Genomic DNA, 18,746 nt, shown 5'->3' with positions numbered 1-18,746 from the left:
TCATATGTAAGACCCACTGACTTTAAGATACACCATTTTATGTACAACAAAAGAAGAAAACTAGCCATCAGTTATGACACACTATCCCTTATAAGATGTATCCAGATGTCAGAAATGTGAAATTTTTAAAAAAAATTTTTTAAAGAGATGCAAAAATTTTAAAACATGTGCATCTTGGGGTGCCTGGGTGGCTCAGTTGGTTAGGCGTTCAATTCTTGGTTTTGGCTCAGGTCATGATCTCACGGTTTCATGGGTTTGAGCTCCGCATCACTGATAGTGCAGAGCCTGCTTGGGATTCTCTGTCTCCTTCTCCCTCTGCCCCTCTCCCATTTGCACTGTCTCTGTCTCTCTCAAAATAAATAAATAAACTTAAAAAAAGTGTGCATCTTAGAAATCAATGAAATACAGTAATAGAAAAAAGTATTCAAAGTATTCTTCATTATTCAAAGTTATACCTCCTATATACTCCATACCTGAAATTAATATAACACTGTATGTTAACTACACTGGAATGAAAAAATATTAAATTAAAGGGGCACCTGGGTGGCTCAGTCGGTTAAGCATCCGACTTCAGCTCAGGTCATGGTCTCACACTCCGTGAGTTCAAGCCCTGCGTGCTGACAGCTCAGAGCCTGGAGCCTGCTTCTGGTTCTGTGTCTTGCTCTCTCTCTGCCCCTCCCCTGCTCATGCCCTGTCTCTCTCTGTCTCAAAAATAAATTTAAAAAAATTAAAAAAATTTTTTTTTAAAATACTGAATTAAAAACAAATTTTTAATGTATATTATATTTGAGAGAGAGACAGTGTGTGAGCAGGGGAGGGGCACAGAGAGATGGAGACAGAATCTGAAGCAGGCTCCAGGCTCTGGGCTGACAGCACATAGCCCAACGCGGGACTCACAAGCAGTGAGATCATGATCTGAGCTGAAGTCGGACACTTAACCAACCGAGCCACCTAGACAATCTGGAATTAAAAAAAAAAATTAATAAAAAATTTTTTTTAATCCTGGAAAAATTCAAGGTCAGGATTATAAAAGCAGATTAAATGATCACACATACAAAGGCAATTAAACTGCAGCAATTAATTAAAGCTTTTAAATACTTTTTTTTAAACATGTTTATTCATTTTTTGAGAGAGAGAGAGACAGAGTGTGAGTGGGGGAGGGGCAGAGAGAGAAGGCGACTCGGGCGACACAGAATCTGAAGCAGGCTCCAGGCTCCGAGATGTCAGCACAGAGCCTGACGTGGGGCTTCAACTCACAAACTGCAAGATCATGCCCTGAGTGGAAGTCGGATGCTCCACCAAATGAGTCACCCAGGCACCCCGGCTTTTGAATACTTTTACACTTATTTCCATAATAGATAACATAAAGCCATTTAAGTAAGCCTTTACATATTTAAACTTTAAGAAAACATTAAAGACACGAATGAAAAACCTTGAACACCGAAAAGAAAATGTATTCAAATCCCGCACTTCATTACACAGCACACTATTCTCTTAGGTCATATGGCAAATGAGAAATGCTTATCTTGTTAGGAATTTAAAGAATGTTCTATGGATAACAGAATTAAAATCTTCAATAGCTATGAAAAAAGTCTAACTGTACATGTTCTCTGCAGGCCGCTTCCCTGGGGCATAGTGATTCTGTGGATGTTCACACACAGAGCCGTCTGAGCACGTGCTGACTGCCTTGGGCAAGGGGTTTCGGTGGCTTTTCCAATCACCGATGCTTATGGCAGAGTTCCAAAAGCAAAGGACAACGTTGACGTAGGGAACTAATCAACAAGGAATCACAGAGTAATTTTTAATGATCTCTCATTCCTTCTGGTTAGATCAAGAAGAAAGTTGGTTGCTTTAAGTTCTAACTTAAAGCACACACTGCTTCCCTTTCTGATCAAGAAAGAGGGCTTTGATTGCCTTTACGGGCCATGAGATCCAGCTATAATTCAATAACACTGTGTTATTTTTAGCACACCTATTTTTATAGTTTCATTCTATGTATGGCAAATGATACGAATTTTCCACTTATCATGGTGGTGTGAAGTTTCTTTTCAAAATGAATGTATTTACAAAAAGGGGGGGGGCTTGATTCAAATAAGTAAATGGTAATTCTAGTGATTCACTAACATGGCCAAAAACCACTAGTTTAATGGTTAAACCACACAGAAACTGGAGAGTAATTAATGCCTTTCAGTAAAGGATTAAAAAGGAAAAAAAAGCCTTGGCTGATTCCTCTCCAAACATACTCTACAAATGAACAAATGAAACAACTGAACAACTTATGTTAAAATATAGCAAAATCCTTAAAAACAGGCAATTTAAATCCAATTTTTTCTAGAAGACAATCCACTAAGCAGAATGGCACTGAGAGATCAGGAAAACATTCCAAGATCTAATTTTATCAGTTTTTTTCCCTTTCTTGTGCTTTATAAATGGGGTATATTAAGTTCCATAAATAGTGCTAAATCATTAAACTAAGACAACAGATTCCCTTTCTTTAAGAAAAGAACCAGTTATACTGTCAATTCTTTTCTTAGTACTACTAAATAACTCAAGAACAAAAATAACTCCTTTTGTAAAAATGTACTGAATCTCTTCTATTTTCTCCTCACAGCGAGCCTTCAGAAAGCTGCCTCTCCTTTCGACTGCCCTCCCTGAGCTCCGAGTGATGCTGGCAGAGCTGTGTCTTCTCGGCGCCCGAGGAAACAGAGGCCGCAGTGCATTCAGAGAAAGGACAGGTACAAACTTCCTGTTCTGCCCTGATGTGATCAGAGCCTGTATCACGTCTACCCTGACCCAATTAAGCAAGACATATGAGCCTCACACAGGACTTAAGATGGCAACTAACAATCAGAATCTCATACAATTTGCAAATGCAGTTGGAAACTCACTAATCCCTAACGGCAATAAAAATCTTGTTGATCTGCATGGATCTTTAGTCAAAGCATGTGGTTTTAAGATCTGTGCCCTGGCATATCTGAGTGTGATGAGCCAAAGCAGCCACCAATGAGGCGTGCTTAGCAGTAAAATCAATGCGTTATCATGTAGAGGAATGAATGAACAAGCCATATGCGTATTAACGTGCCTAGACTTTGCTAAGCACTATAATACCAAAACGTATCACCCGTATTTACTTTCCAGTTCATAAAAACAAATACTGATAAGGGTCTATTAATGAAGAGCAATTTAAAGAGGTGAAGTCAGCCATTGCCATTATCTTCCTTCCTCTGACCTTCTATCAGACACTGATTTTAAAAGGACAAAATGATCCTATATCCTCAAATTAGTTATTCATCCAACTATTAAACAGCCTCATGGAATTAAGCTCTCTATTTTTTTTAACATTCTAAGAATCTCTTCAAATCTCTTCATGCTCAGTAGAAACCAAGAGTGTCCTCTAAAGTAGAACTAGAAAAGTCCGGAAACCTACATTTTTTAATAGTATATACTTCCGGGGTGCCTGGCTGGCTCAGTCGGTTAAGCATCCGACTCTTGATTTTGGCTCAGGTCATGATCTCATGGTTCGTGAGATCGAGTTCCACACTGGTCTCTGTGCTGGCAGCACGGAGCCTACTTAGGATTCTCTGTCTCTGCCCCTCCTGCTTGCGCTCGCTCTCAAAACAAATAAACATTAAAAAAAAAATCCAAAAAACAGTACACACTTCCACTTTGGTTTTCCACAAACACGTGTTTTAACTTAAAAAAGTAACATTCTCTGAATTAAAAAATTCTTTGTAATTGCCACAGGTACTCTAATTCCTAAAGGGCTGCATTAGGCTATCTCAAATCTCATGTACTTTGTTCTTCACCTCTTTGTGCAAGTATAAGATTTCCAAAAATCACGTTACCTATTCCCCAGTAAAAAGGTCCAATGTTTCTCAATAAAAGCACAGATATCTTCCTTCCATCGGAAATAACCTTGCCGTCCACTTCCTTCCAGAGACAAGTTATACATTGCCAGCATGACGACCTGGAACACAAACGCAACAAGGGCTGGGAGGCAAGCACGATTAGGGATGTTAACCTTCAGGGGGAGAAAGTTTGTTTTCTATTCTGAGTAGGAATGGTGGGGAACAGAGGGGGAAAGGGTGATATCTTGGAATACTCTCAGTATAGAATTTTATTTTCTGTTTTGCTTCCATTAGATGAATATCACTAATCCACTTAAGTATCTGCCGTTGTTCCTTACACGTTGCACATGCAGGGCTAATGTGTGGCTGAACTGATTATGATAAACAACGACTGTCCTATGCAAGCAACCTGTCCCGCTGCCCCCCCCCCCACCCCGCTCCATGTCCTTCCATCTTATACAACGCGGCACTAGATATAGTGACAACTACTGGCTGTCAGGCATCCAGGTATCTGCTGCAGCCCACATTTTCTGAATGATGGTGCTAACCTTTATTTTGAAAGTCACCCCTGCCTATCTATATACTTTCCTAAGCTTTTTAGAGAGCAAAAACAAAGACTCTCAGAATTTCAAAGCTGAAAATGTTGGTCACCATCTACTCGGTGTTTAGCCATTTTTAGCTGCGGAAACCTTTCTTCTGATGAAATTAGCATTACTCTCAGAGCTCCAAGTGGAAACTCCTCATCTGGTCCAGCCTTGCTCGTCTACAGGTGATTAATTCATAGCCCGGAATTGGGAAGTGTTTTCCAGAAATATAAGTAACATGTGCTCACTGTAAAAGACTTCCATAATAGAAAAGCAAAGAAGGAAGTAAAAATCACTCTAGATCTGCCACCAAGAAACAATCACTTTTAACATGTTCAATGACTATCCTTTGAGGCATTTCTACTTGCATCTATATATATGCAATTTTGTCATGATGTAATTTCATGTAAATGAACAAAACAATACAAGCTATTTGAAACTACATTTTCAACCTAATGAAAATAATGATTGATTTGGGGCCACTGAAATTGAAAAAGGGACAGAGAATCTATGTAAGGAATCTAACTTAATTATTCTTTCCAGAAGGAACATCCTGAAAGTGTAAGGAGGCTAGTAAACTGCAGTTCAGGCTCCCCAACCTCCGTGCTCACAGCGCGAGACCCTCAATGGTCCAAGGGAAAACCTCCAACTCAAAGGGCCCAGTAATACCGACACTTCCACTAACCAAGCTCCCCGCTCCTTACACTTGTGAAACCTGCAGAAACCCCACCAAACAATTAATCCCATCGACGGATTTGTCAAGTCCTTCCACTCACTGTTGCAACAGGTCTACATCAACTAACCAACAGCTTCCTTAAAAACTTATTGTCCATGAGGACTTACTATTCAACGGATATGGAGTTTCAGTTTGGGAAGATAAACATGTTTGGAGATGGACAGTGATGATGGTTGCAAAACAATGTGAATGTACCGAATGCCGCTGAATTATATGCTTAAATGTGGTTAAAATAGTAAACTTTCATGTTATGTATATTTTACCTCAATTTTAAAAGCTATTGTTCAAGAAATACTTTAAGGAAAGTCTGAAATCAGCTTCTTTTGCCTACTCCCAGACCCCTCAAGTACTTCAGCCACACGTATTCACTGTTAATCTCGGCAGTAGAGACACTGTCTGCTACTTTATTTCTGGTACCTTTTTTGTATGTCTGAATTATTTCACCACTTTAAAAAGCTAAAATTCACACATTTACTTGAAAATAACTTTTTCTGTAACACCTAATATTTATTAAGCAAACTGCAAAATCTATGAAGGACATGGTTTTCCCCCTCCCCTGGAATCTGGAATCTTAAAAAAAAAATGAATCCCAGTTCAGTTTTTCACTCTCACAAGAGCTTATCAGTGACAGAGTATCCCCAGGGCCCAGCTCGGGGCTGGCTCAGCCACAGTAGGCACTTCACAAGTACCCGCTGAAAAACACCTAGAAAAATAATGAGCACAGATCACGGTACGTGCTACACCTGCCATGTAAGAATAAGCATCCAGGATGAGAATATAACCACTATCCTATCCTTCCCAAACACATGATGGTTTCTCCCGCATTTCAAACTGCTGTTCGCAAGTCACTACGAGAAGAGAACACAAAAAAGAGCATGGAAGAAAGGTCAGGAGACCAGACCCTCTGTACTGTTGGTATTTTGTGGTGAAACAGGCATTTCTACTTATTACTTTGGTAAATCAACAAATATAAAGTTTAACATTTAAAAAGACAGAAACCCCACATTCCAATATAGTATTTGGTGACATCAATAGAATCTATAAAACACCATCTGATTTAGCTCTTTCTTGAGATGCTGGAGTTTTTATTTTTAATTTTTTTTTTAATTCTTTTCATTTTATTTATTTGAGAGAGAGGGAGAGAGCAGGTACAAGTGAGGAAAGGGGGGAGAGGGAGGGAGAGAGACAGAAAGAGAGAGAAAGAGAGAGAGAGAGAGAGAGAGAGAGAGAGAGAGAATCTTAAGCAGGCTCTGCTTTCAGTGAGGAGCCCGACGCAGTGCTCAATCCCATGACCCTGGGATCAAGACCTGAGCCAAAATCAAGAGTCAGACACTCAACCGACTGAGCCACCCAGGCACCCTGAGGCTGGGTTTCTTAGAGGCAACTAGAAATACTGGTCAGTAGTTTACCAAGAACCAGACGTGTCTGATCTATCACTTCATCGTACCAAGGTATTATCTATCATCAATTCATCTTCTGGAAGTGAAAACATAATTTTCAAGTGATGTCAGCCTAATTAAATGTGCAAACTGAGCCAATATTGTATCTTCTGAGCAATATAACCAAAAGCCAGTTGTTCTCTTCAAAAGAACCTCTGCAAAAACTCATATTCTTGCCAATAAATTACGTATATTTGCTCTTCTTCCACTTTACAGCTTTTTGAGACGCTTACAGATCAAATGCAAATCTGCTGATGGGTGTACACATGAGAATAATCTATTATATTAATCTGACCTTGCCTAGACACAATATCCCAGGTACACATTGAGAAAAACATCCCAATTACAATACGCATAAGACTATATCCTCAGTACAAACGTCCCTTCATTTTCTACTTGCATACTCTCGGCCAAGTCAAAAAAGGCTCCCTAAATTCACCACTGACAGATTTCATTAGCACATCTCCTAGTAAAGCACTGATAATTAATAGTCCAAGCTGCTAAAGCAACTGCAGTTTATAAGGAATACCTTAGTGGCTCAGATCATTTCATCCAAACTCTTTCTCATTTACCCTGTTTATTTCTTTCATAGCAAAAAAGTGCTATGGGTAATTAACTTGTTTATTTGTCTGCTTATTGTCTAAAATGTCTAAAATGTCAGCTGCCTAGCTGTCTTCCTCATCACAGCAGTCTCCAGGCCTAGAATGACACCTGGTTCATCATGGGCACTCAGTATTTGTTAAATGAATAAACATAAAAACTCAAAGTAATGTGTAATTCGTTCATTTTTAGAATTCAGACTATGGCCATTGGTACCTTGCAATAGACCTAGTTAGTAACATAAAAACAAACCAAAAAAATTAAGACAAGCTGGCGATCAGTAAAAAGCTATTGTTCAGGCTACAGTTGGCTTGGAGGAGGGGGCTGGTACTAGAGACGGCTAAAAGGTGGACGTAGCTATTCATCCCCCCAACAATATTCAAACATATCCGTGTTCAAACGCGGAAAAGCCAGATTACGTTGGCTTCTGCAATGAGCCACGTTATACTTTCCCAAACTATTTCCAACGTGGTCACCTTTACATTGTGCTAAAAACGGCTGCCAGAAAAATATGAACCTCATTGGGAATTCAATTAAAATCAGAGTCTGGCATCATATCCATGTGAAATTGTGTGTGTGAGGTTTTCGAGAATCTCAAACCTAATTCGCCACATTAGCAGGGAATATTTGCACAAAGAACTCCTTTCTCCCTATATTTATCATTTTCATTGTGAAGTAAGGAGCGACCCTCAAAACAGCTCAAAAGCCTATGTGTAAGCTCCCTGTTCTCTGAATATTCATTCCAATGAATTCCTTGGGGGATTGACCCTGCAAATTCTAGGGGAAGAGCTTTTTACTCACTTGCTGCCATGTCAGTTTCAGCCTTTCATACTGCTCCTTGCCATCTTCTGAGCAATCGGAACAAGTGAATCTAAAAAAATTATCACCCTTAAGGTAACTGAGCTGTTCCCTCAGCTGACCTAGGAGAAAAACAAAAAAGCACATCATAGGTTTGTCTAGAGCAGCATTTATCAGTGTATCAACCAGATTTTCCACGCTTCCCATGTGTTCTTCCTCCTTTTCAGCTAACCCACGATAGCAGGACAGGAATAAGGAAAACAGAAGAAAAGCACAGAAGAAAAGCGTATGCCTATTAAGTGTATGCTTCCTAGCTTTTAGGAGAAAGATGCTGGAAAATCACGTTTTCATTGCTCTCACTGGATTTTCCAACTGTTAACATTCCTGACTCCTATGGGTCTCCACACACTCTTTCAAGAATTATCTGAGTTCCCACTGCATGCCACGCACTGGCCTAGGAACCGGAACACAGCGCCCAAGGTAGTCTGCTCTCGGCATTTTATAAGTTCTGAGGGTGACATACAAGGAAATAGGTAATCCTAATAGCACAACGGTTCTGCATCCTCACTGTACATCGGAATCACCCATGGAGTGGTTTTGTTTTTTTAGAAGATGCCTGGGCCTACTCACACAGAACGAATCAATCTCTAAAAGGGGGGGTCTGGGTCTCTCCATTTTCTAATGTTCCCCAGGTGATGCCAACGCTCTGGGAGACAGGACAACCACTGGAATGGAACGTGGTGTGTGCCACAGGGCAATGCGAGGGTACATAAAAGGGAGGCCCAACCCATACAAGGAAGATGGGAGAGCTAGAAAAAGTGGCATTGACAGGGGACCTGAAGGGTGACTAGAATTGGCCAGGGGAAGAGGAGTGCCTATGTGAATGGTGGGAGCCCACGGAGGCTACAGAGACACATATTCCAGAGAGGAAATTAAAATGCGCAGAGACCTTGGTATAAGAATTTTTTTGTGGAGCATTAAAAGCTCACCCTAACTGCAAAGTTCTGGTAGTGTGGGGACAGGACATTGAGGAGAGACGCTGAGGAAGTTAGCAGGGACCCTATCGTGATGGACAGTTTAAAATGTATCCTTAGAGGACAAGGTGGAACGCCAGAGATTTCTCAGGCAGGGCCCTAAATCACTAAGCAGAAAGAGCTCAGAAGCAAACTCTAGCTAATGCATAGAAAGTTCTAGATTGTTTCCTATGAAACTGTTACTATTAATTTGTTAATAGTAACTGTTAATCTGAATAGTTAAATCCATCTTAAAAACACTTCCACATACCAGAAACTGACCCGTTTCAGCTGAAATTTCTCTGACCTAGTTACAAAGTATTACACAAAGAATTCCTCTGGTACCGATGTCTTTCCTAGTCTCTGCCGAATGGGAAAATCCCATTTTGGTAAGACTCGTGATGGCTGCCAAAGCATGCTCCTTGAGAGCCAGGACACTGGCAGATGAAAAGATCAGCTGAAAGAGTGGGGTATCGGGGCAGCATGTGTATATATATCTGTCGCCAGCAGATCTAGGAGGCTAGCAAGCAGAAAACAAGAATGGTCCCAGAAAAAAAGCATAAAATATTTTTAATCTGCTAATTCTGACTTACTTCAGCATACAACAGCAGTTTTCCACGGAAGTTAAACATTAATAGAGTAACTTGAACTTTCATTCTATACTGGGCCTAGTATTGGGCCCTAAATCCACAACGTGATCTTGTTAAATAATGTGGCTAATTCTTTAAATAACACAGGATTTCCAACTTTCTTTTATTGGGTTGCCGTCCAAAATGTTAACTTAACAATGTGAGAGGTTGACAGTAATTTTTATTAGCACAAATGTGTCTACGTTTTATATAAATCTGTCATTAACCAACTAAACTAATCATAAATATAATAATTATCTTTTTATTTAGGTCCATTGTACATTCATGTTTCGTTCACAGGTGAGAAAAACAAACCTTCACATTGGAACTGACAAATCAAAGGAATTGAGAAGCTCCTTACTGGCCGGTATCCATTTTTGGCACTTGTCACAGAAGTAGGACAGCTGCTCCTCCATCCAGGACACATCTCCTTCGTCACTGTTGAGGGAATCCCCACTCTGATCATGAGATAAGTCCACTGATGCCTGGTCCTCCGATTCAACGATCAGGAGAGTCTCCCCCTCCACCTCTCCCTCCTCCAGCCCTTCTGAGGTAGATGTTCTCGTGGCTTCATCATCATGCCGGCTTATCAAACTACTCAGGTGGATGTTACTATCCATCCCTTCCTCTCCCAGGCTCTCAAGTGCTTTTCACGAACAATCCTAAGCTCTGGACACCAGGCTTCAAGGGGCTTCTACCAGGATCACACAGACAGACAGAAACTCTTCACGGAGTGTCTGCCCACTTCTTTACTCAGATAGAAGGGACTTTTAAGCAATCATTTAGAATATGTGATCCACTGTCCTTGTCTTTGGTCAAGTTTGAAAGGACAGTGACCAAAAAAAGGGTGAACACCTCACAAAGCTATTCTCCATCCACACTCACACACCCACACTCAACACTGTCCCATCAATATTTGGCATCCATTTCAAGTCATGTTTTTTGAGATCCTTTTGCCAGTAACATCTTCTCTCTTTCTGCTTCAAGTTGCTCAGTCAAAATAATCTGTTCTCCCAAGAGACGAATGTTTTCTTTTTTCCGATTCTGCCTCTCAATGTCTCTGATCACTCCATCGTGAAGCCTCTAAAAACGCAAGAAACAGATTTCAGTAACACCCAAACAGGTGGCTCCCTTCCTTGTGCCATTCAATCTGAGTAACAGTACTACCAAAATACACTGAAAACTTTGAGACTCCAAATACCTAATTACTATTTCAACTTTCTGCATAAATGTAAAATGTAACAAGCTATCAGATTAATTTGGTTGTGTGCTCCACCAGTGTTATTACTTAACATGACTTAACCATATTTTAAGAAATTCCTGAACATTCAGTGTAGAAGCTTCATGGGAAATTAAAAAAAGAAAAGAAAAAAAAAAAAACTGTTCCTGAGGTGAATTTTAAAAGTTTAATTGATATACAAGGCTTTAAAAGATCTGGTGAGAATTACTACAGTAATTTTACAAACTACTTTCCTATTAGCAAGGATCCTAGCTGAATAATAAATATCAAAGAAAAAAAAGATTCCTGAAATTTAAACAAACCATCAGGATGCAAGAAAATAAAGATCTTAGCTTCTTCTAGTGCATAAGAAGAAGTAAAAATTGTACAGAATTACTAATCAATTACATGACTGAGAGAGACGGGAAAAATACAATGCTACTACCGGAGGAAAAAAGAAAGGTGGTAGTTACTTTGAGAAGCACTAAAGACAGGTCGAAAATTCCAGAACATGGACTTGGCACCTAAGATGAGACTTTTTAAAGCCTAAGTCCAGTCGTTACTAATAACTGCCATTTTCTAGTTTTTAGGTCCCCAAATACTAATTTTTTTTTAACGGCAACCTTGTGAGGTAGAATTAATGGGGGTGGGGCCCAGGGCCTGGGGTTTTTTTGTTTGTTGGTAATCATTAGGTCTATTTTATTTTACTACTATCATCATCATTATTTTTAAGCGGGCACTATGCCCAGCACAGAGCCCAACAATGCACTTAAACTCACAACCCTGAGATCAAGAGTCAGATGCTCAACCGACTGAGCTACTGAGGTGTCCCTATTATGCCTATTTAAAGAAACTCGCCAAGTACCTACTTGCCAGATCTCCTCCAGACCTAGAGTTTCACTCACTATTATGGGGGGAACTGGGAAGTTTAAGAGTCCTAGAACAGATAACACAATTGAAAACCATCTTTTTTGGACCTTGCTCCTTAGCCAGATCTCCAGAGACATTTGGCTCCTCCCTCCCCAGTCCTTTGGGTCCTGTACTTCCTGTACCATGACACGCCCATGCACACACCCCACCCCACCCCCAAAGCCCACACCATCCACTGGAATCATTCTTTCCATACCTGCCTCTGGGATCTTCCATACCTGATCTTCCTTCCTCAGACTTCAGCATATGGCTTAGGAACTTGCTTTCCTGCCATCATTGTAGTGCTACCTTCCTTCAAGTTGCAGTGTATGCCAACTGCCTGCAACTTGCACTTAGCTACCTTACTCATCACCTCTCTTACTAACCACCAAGACCTCTTCACCATTACTCATGTAGTACAACTCGTTTTGTTGGGTTCCTGTGAGGATTAATGTCAGTGGCTGACATGTGGTAAACAGTCAAGAAATGCTAGAAAACAACAGTCATTATTTTATTTCTTGCTTCCTTGAACCTTCCAACATACCCAATGTGTCAATCATTTGTCTTCTTCCTAGTGTAAAAAAAAAGTCCACTGAATGACTGGATGCAAAATAAACACAGGTTATTCCGGTCAATCTTTTCTTCATCTAATTTCCAAATACCTAAATCTTTGTTTTTCTACCCTCTAGTACAGAGATACTCAACCCCAGCTGCATGTTAGAATCCCCTGGGTGGCTTTTAACACATACGTGATCAAGATTCCCCATATCCAAGAGATTCTGATTTAAGAGGTCTGGAGTAGGTGACATTGTAAAAACGAGAGATGCTGAGTTAGTTCAGAACCAAGCTCTCATCCATCCCTACCCCATAGTCTGAAAATCTCTGCCTCCACTGACCTCAGAACTACATCTGACCATCCTCTACTCCACCTCAAATTTCTTTTGATCACCCTCTTTTCCTTTCACTTCTTAGAAGAGAAACTTGCCTGCCTCTATTCCAAAAGCTCCGCCCTCAGAACCCATACTTTGTTCCCCAATCTCTAACCTCTTCCATGTCCTCATTACTCATCCCAATAGCCCCTCCTCCAAATTCTTATACCATCACACCTTCCCGATTTCCAGACTGTGAACAAGGACAAGACCTCTTCTGCTTCATCTCTGTGTACCAAGCACACTGCACAGCCCAATACGACAAAAGGCCATTTACTATTGATTCATCCAGTTCATTACTTCCACCCTTGGCAAAACTAAGCCCAACCCTAACGCACGCACGGACCTAGTTGCCTGTTCTCAACTTTCAGCACCGGTGTGAAGCAGTTACAAACTCAGGAACGCCCGTCCTTCCTATCTTTTGTTTCCCAAAGCGCCTAGTGTGGTGCCTGGCGCACACAGACCAATCACTAAACATTTGCCAACTAGAGTAAAAACAATATGAACTGACACACACGGAACGGGCGGTCGGTCAACCGATCAGTAAGTTACAGATATTTCTAGAAATACAGGTACAGAAAAAAGAAAAATTGGAGGCTGGTATCTCTAATTCCCAGAATCTTGTTTCCACAGCATACTGTTTCTTAAAAGAAACAAACAAACAAACAAAAAGCATCCACTAAATTACCTTGGCTAAAGGCAGAGAAAGTGGATTCGGGGCAGCCTCCTTAATCCTAGGATAAAATCTCATTAACACTGGAAATGAGATACATTAGGGTTGAGCCTCAACCTTGGGCCTGGGGTTGGGGAGAGGCCGACAACTTGCTGAGTGCACCCCCACGAAAACCCTTTCCCGCCTCTACTTTGCAGCGGCCCAAGCGACACGCTGAAAAGTCCGTGTCACTGTAGGCTGGAGGTGACCTGGGAACCGGGCCGCCCACCACCCTGCAGGCCTGCCTTAGCTGGAGCCAGGAGGCTGCGGCGCGGAGGGCAGGGGCTCCCCCGCGCCGGCAGGACGGGGTCGCCGGGGCCTCTCGGTGCACGCGGCCGCGGGGGCTGCGGCGCCCGGGCCGGGCGGACGGCGTGGGAGCCGCAGTCGCGTGACCGGGGTGATCGAGGTATGGGTGGGACGCAGGATCGCGCCGCCGCGGAGCCGACGAAAGAGGGAGAGACGAGGAGCAACGGAGAACCACGCGGAGAGAGGCAACTGGGCCTTAGGTCGCCCTCGCGGGCCCGGAAGAGGAGGTCACGTGACACCGACCTGCCGGTCCTGCCGCTGCTTCAGATGCACGCCGGCCACGGTGGCCGCCGTCAGCACCACCGACAGGCCCAGCACCACCTTCGAGCTCCTCGACATCCCCGCGCCGGCCGCCGCGGCCTCCGCCTACCCGCCCCGGGCCCCAGGGCCGCAACCGAACGCGACTCGGAGGCTGAGGGTCAGGCTCGACCGCTCGAGCGCAGAGCCCCTGCAGCCGCTGCACCGCCCGCCGCGCCAGGCACTAGCAATCGAGAGCCGAGCGCGGAGCGGCGGTTGCCTCTTCTTCCCGACCCCGCACACAAACATAATCTGTCCCCTCTGAGCGTTCTGCTGACCCGGGTCCTTTGCTCAATACCAGCCTTACTAATCGCAGCCTCTTTGGCCCTTTGCGCGGTAGATGCCACCAGAAGATGGAGTTTTTGCTTGTAGATCCATAATTAAATGTTGTAGACACGGTCACCTGTTTTCATCTAAATACTGTGGGCTGGCTGGTCAGGCTCTGATTTTTCTTAAAACCGAAAAGCCTTCTGGCTAAAGGGCATGCTAACTGGGTAGCGATGCCTCTTCGTTGCCTCTTGGTAAGAAAAGCGCTGGTCAACTTGCTTCCCGTGTAATTACTAAGAGATCGCCTTTATACCTTTGGAACCTCAGTTCCTGCACCAATAAGACAGGATTCCTGATTCCCACATTACTAGGGAAATGAATGAATGAATGAATGAATGAATGAATGAATGAATGTAAGGCATTATGCAAGGCATCATTTTCACTTTTCCTTGTGGTAGAAAGAAATTTGGCTTTCCGGAAAGTGTAAAGTATCTAATAGAATAGGCAATGGAAAGGTATTCCCATTAAGTCATGCTTTCCCACTGGAATTCACAGAGAGCAAGCTTCTTCCTGTGGAAACAACTATGGCCAGTACTGATTAGGACCAGGTCTTGGTTAGCACCACCCAAGGGCTTCTCCAATATTCATTTCTGTAGTGCTTTGCTATTCCAGTTTGTTACTTAGTGTAAATGGCATGAGATGATTATTGCTTGTAAGAAATGTAATAAAAAAAAATTGAATACTTTTTTCAAACCACATTTTGTCCATGGCATTTTTCTCAGCCAGAGGAGGATATATCACTGAATTGGGAAACTGAGTTCCTCCCCTAATAGACTGTGGAGTTAGAAGCACTTCAATTCAAGGTGTATTTGTATTCTTTTGTAATAGAAAAGAAAAAACAGTATTAGACTGCTTTTTTACTTCATGACCTGAGCTGAAGTCGCACGCTTAATCGACTGAGCCACCCAGGTGATTCGGAAAAGAACAAACAATATTAGACTGCTTTTTTACTTGTGGTGGACTCCAGATATTTTTCTCTGTAAGTCAATGAGCCTTCAGCAAAGCTACATGTCCTTAGAATTTGTCAGAGTTAGATGGCCTTTCACTGTTGTAACCAATTTTCAACTTGTCTTCTTGAAATATACTTTTGTTCTCCTTTCAAAACATCCTTTATGTGTTAACGGTGTCAAATTTAAAAGTGGATTATCTGTTTAAATATTTATGACCCCCAGCAGGGTGTTTTGTGTGATTATTGTCACATAAATGACTGGGATAGGAGGGAATGAGTATAGACTCCTCTAGCCAATAATCACGATACAAAAGACAAGGGATGCCTATGTGGCTCAGTCTGTTGAGCGAGCATTCAACTCTTGATTTCGGCTCAGGTCATGATCTCACGTGAGATGGAGCCCTCCATCGGGCTCTGCGCTGACAGGGTGGAACCTGCTTGGGATTCTCTCTCTCCCTCTTTCTCCCCTCCCCCACTTTCTCAAAAATAAATAAATAAACATTACTTAAAAAAAGACAGGGAGACAGTTGACAAGTAGCAATTGCTATGGTTCGCATGTTTGTGTCCCCCCTAACACTCTTATGTTGAAATCCTAACCCCCTGGTGGGGTGGTATAGGAGATGGGGCCTTTGGGAGGTAGTTAGGTTTAGATAGGCTCATTAGGGTCAAGCCCCCAGGCTGGATTAGTGTCCTCTTAAGAACAAGAGACTACAGCTCGCTCTCCACCATGTCAGGACACAGCAAGAAGACCGCTATCTGCAAACCAGGAAGAGGGCCCTCACTAGAACCCAACCAGGCTGGTACCCTAATCTCAGACTTCCCAGCCTCCAGAACTGACAGACACATATCCGCCATTTAAGCCATGCAGTCTATGATATTTTTGTTCTAGCAGCCCAAGGTAAGACAGCAAGGAACTGTTCCCCAAAGTGAAATATGAGTGTGCATTTACTGCTGCAGAGTCAGTACCACCTAATACAGAAGATTGAAGACCCACTTCTCTGGGTCAGAAAGTTCCAGCAACTTTCCACCAGGAACTAGGTGCCAATTGGTTTTGAATTCCTCACTCCCTTTTTCTCAATGGTAAATCATTACTTATGCCAGTTTAATGAAGAGTCCTGCTTAACCACTGGAGACTCTGAGTAAGAGGGGCTCCTTTAAATTTTTTTTTTTCAACGTTTATTTATTTTTGGGACAGAGAGAGACAGAGCATGAATGGGGGAGGGGCAGAGAGAGAGGGAGACACAGAATCGTGGAAACAGGCTCCAGGCTCTGAGCCATCGGCCCAGAGCCCCACGCGGGGCTCGAACTCACGGACTGCGAGATCGTGACCTGGCTGAAGTCGGACGCTTAACCAACTGCGCCACCCAGGCGCCCCGAGGGGCTCCTTTAATAATCACAGAGGTAAGTCGAGGCAGAGCTCTTACTACAAGGTGGAAGGCTTAAAATTAATATTGGCAAACACTTAGCACATTAATGTGCTTCCCTTTTCTCCACATCCTTGCCAACACTTGTTACTTCTTGTCTTTTTGATGACAGACATTCTAACAGGTGTGAGGTGGTACCTCTTTGTGGTTGTAATTTGTGTTTTCACAAATTTACTTCACTGATGATCAGTGGCGTTGAGCACCTTTTCGTATACCCGTTGACCATTTCAGTTACCAGACAAATGAGTTCCGGGGGTGTAAAGTACAGTGTGGTGACGCTAGTTAATAATACTGTGTTGTACACTTGAAATTCACTAAGGGAGTAGATCTTCAGTGTTCTCACCACACACCAAAAAGGTAACTATGTGAAGTGATGGATGTGTTAATTAGCTAGATTGTAGTAATGATCTCACAGTGTATAGGTATATCAAATCATCACATTGTACACCTTAAATAGAAACTATTATTTTATTTTATTTTTTTTAATTTTTTTAACGTTTATTTATTTTTGAGACAGAGAGAGACAGAGCATGAGCAGGGGAGGGGCAGAGAGAGAGGGAGACACAGAATCTGAAACAGGCTCCAGGCTCTGAGCTGTCGGCACAGAGCCCGATGCGGGGCTTGAACTCACAGACCGCGAGATCATGACCTGAGCCGAAGTCGGACGCTTAACCGACGGAGCCACCCAGGCGCCCCTAGAAACTATTATTATTGTTATTGTTATTATGAGAGAGAAAGAACACGTGCACGCTTGAGGGAGACAGAGGCAGAGGGAGAGAGTCTTTTTTTTTTTAATTTTTTTTTTCAACGTTTTTATTTATTTGTGGGACAGAGAGAGACAGAGCATGAACGGGGGAGGGGCAGAGAGAGAGGGAGACACAGAATCGGAAACAGGCTCCAGGCTCCGAGCCATCAGCCCAGAGCCTGACGCGGGGCTCGAACCCACGGACCGCGAGATCGTGACCTGGATGAAGTCGGACGCTTAACCGACTGCGCCACCCAGGCGCCCCGAGGGAGAGGGTCTTAAGCAGGTTCCACACCCAGCAAGGAGCCTTGGGGCTTGACCTCACAACTGTGAGGTCATGAGCTGAGCCCAAATCGAGAGTCCGACGCTTAACCAACTGAGCCACCCAGGCCCCCTTAGAAACAATTTTTATTAGTAAATTATGCCTCCATAAAGTTAGGAAAAAAAGAAATTATAGGACAAAATTTCAAAGCACCAAGAAGAAAAAATAAATTATACACACACATATACACATGCTCAAGGAAAAGAAAAGAAGTAGTGATACATACTACAACGTGGACGAAACCTGAAACCTTACAAACATTATGCTAAGTAAAGAAGCTAGTCACAAAAGACCAGGTATTGTATGATTCCATTTATACAAAGTGTCCAGAATAGGCCAATCCATAGAGGCAGAAAGTAGATTACTGTTTGCCAAGGGCTCCGGGGTTTGGGAGATGGGGAGTGACTGCTAATGAGTTTCTTTTGGGGGATAATGAAAATGTTCTAGAATTAGATCATGGTGACGGGTGTACAATTCTGACTCTACTAAAACCCACTGAAGTGGGCTCTTTAAAAGGGTAAATTTTATGGTATATTAATTATTTCAATAAAGCTGTAAAAGAAAGTGGGGGGAAAAAGCTATTTATATCTATCAACCCATTTCATCTTCACAATGACCCAACAAAATAGGTGCTGTCCGTGTCCCCATTTTACAGGTGAGGAAAGTGAGGCACAGTGTTAGATAACTTACCCACAGCCAGAAAGTTACAGAGCAACCTAATTGGTTTTTAGTTTTCTATTCAAAGACATAAAAGATTAAATTTGCCTGGTTTAAAGTTTAAAACAGAGAACGGATATCTTCTTATAGACACAAGGAGAATGTGTGTATCTAGAATCTTCTCATCCCGTATTTAGCTACTTAAAAAATTGGACGAGGGGTGCCTGGGTGGCTCAGTCGGTTAAGTGTCCGACTCTTGATTTCGGCTCAGGTTGTGATCTCACATGAGATGGAGCCCCACGT

At 42.5% G+C, this 18,746-nt stretch overlaps 2 protein-coding genes across 2 annotated transcripts in view; both read right to left on the bottom strand.

Annotated features, from left to right (window-relative positions):
- Positions 1 to 10,296, bottom strand: part of KAT14 (lysine acetyltransferase 14) — a 37,972-nt gene extending 27,676 nt beyond the window's left edge. The window contains exons 1-3 of the mRNA XM_040447790.1: positions 10,009 to 10,296; positions 8,009 to 8,127; positions 3,846 to 3,967 (exon numbers count right to left, since the gene is read on the bottom strand). Of these exons, the coding sequence (XP_040303724.1) occupies positions 3,846 to 3,967; positions 8,009 to 8,127; positions 10,009 to 10,267 (500 nt within the window). The 5' untranslated portion in view covers positions 10,268 to 10,296. The remainder of the gene's footprint in view (positions 1 to 3,845; positions 3,968 to 8,008; positions 8,128 to 10,008) is intronic.
- Positions 10,297 to 10,309: 13 nt separating this feature from the next.
- Positions 10,310 to 14,163, bottom strand: PET117 (PET117 cytochrome c oxidase chaperone). The gene is made up of 2 exons (XM_040447792.1): positions 13,966 to 14,163; positions 10,310 to 10,730 (listed from the first exon to the last, which is right to left on the bottom strand). Exons 1-2 carry the CDS (start codon positions 14,059 to 14,061, stop codon positions 10,581 to 10,583), a joined length of 246 nt encoding a protein of 81 aa, XP_040303726.1. The 5' UTR covers positions 14,062 to 14,163; the 3' UTR covers positions 10,310 to 10,580.
- Between the last annotated feature and the right edge of the window lie 4,583 nt (positions 14,164 to 18,746).

Source organism: Herpailurus yagouaroundi, unplaced genomic scaffold (assembly GCF_014898765.1).
Source record: "Herpailurus yagouaroundi ecotype Mexico unplaced genomic scaffold, PumYag 196, whole genome shotgun sequence".
Classification (NCBI taxonomy): Eukaryota; Metazoa; Chordata; class Mammalia; order Carnivora; family Felidae; genus Herpailurus; species Herpailurus yagouaroundi.
Note: the sequence above shows the minus strand (reverse complement) of the source record. Positions and strands in the feature narration are given on the sequence as shown.

Coding starts and splice junctions, on each gene's coding strand:
- PET117 (XM_040447792.1), bottom strand. CDS start 14,061: ATGTCGAGGAGCTCGAAGGTGGTGCTGGGCCTGTCGGTGGTGCTGACG. Junction 10,731..13,965: donor AGCAGCGGCAGGACCGGCAG/GTCGGTGTCACG, acceptor TTGCGTTTTTAG/AGGCTTCACGATGGAGTGAT.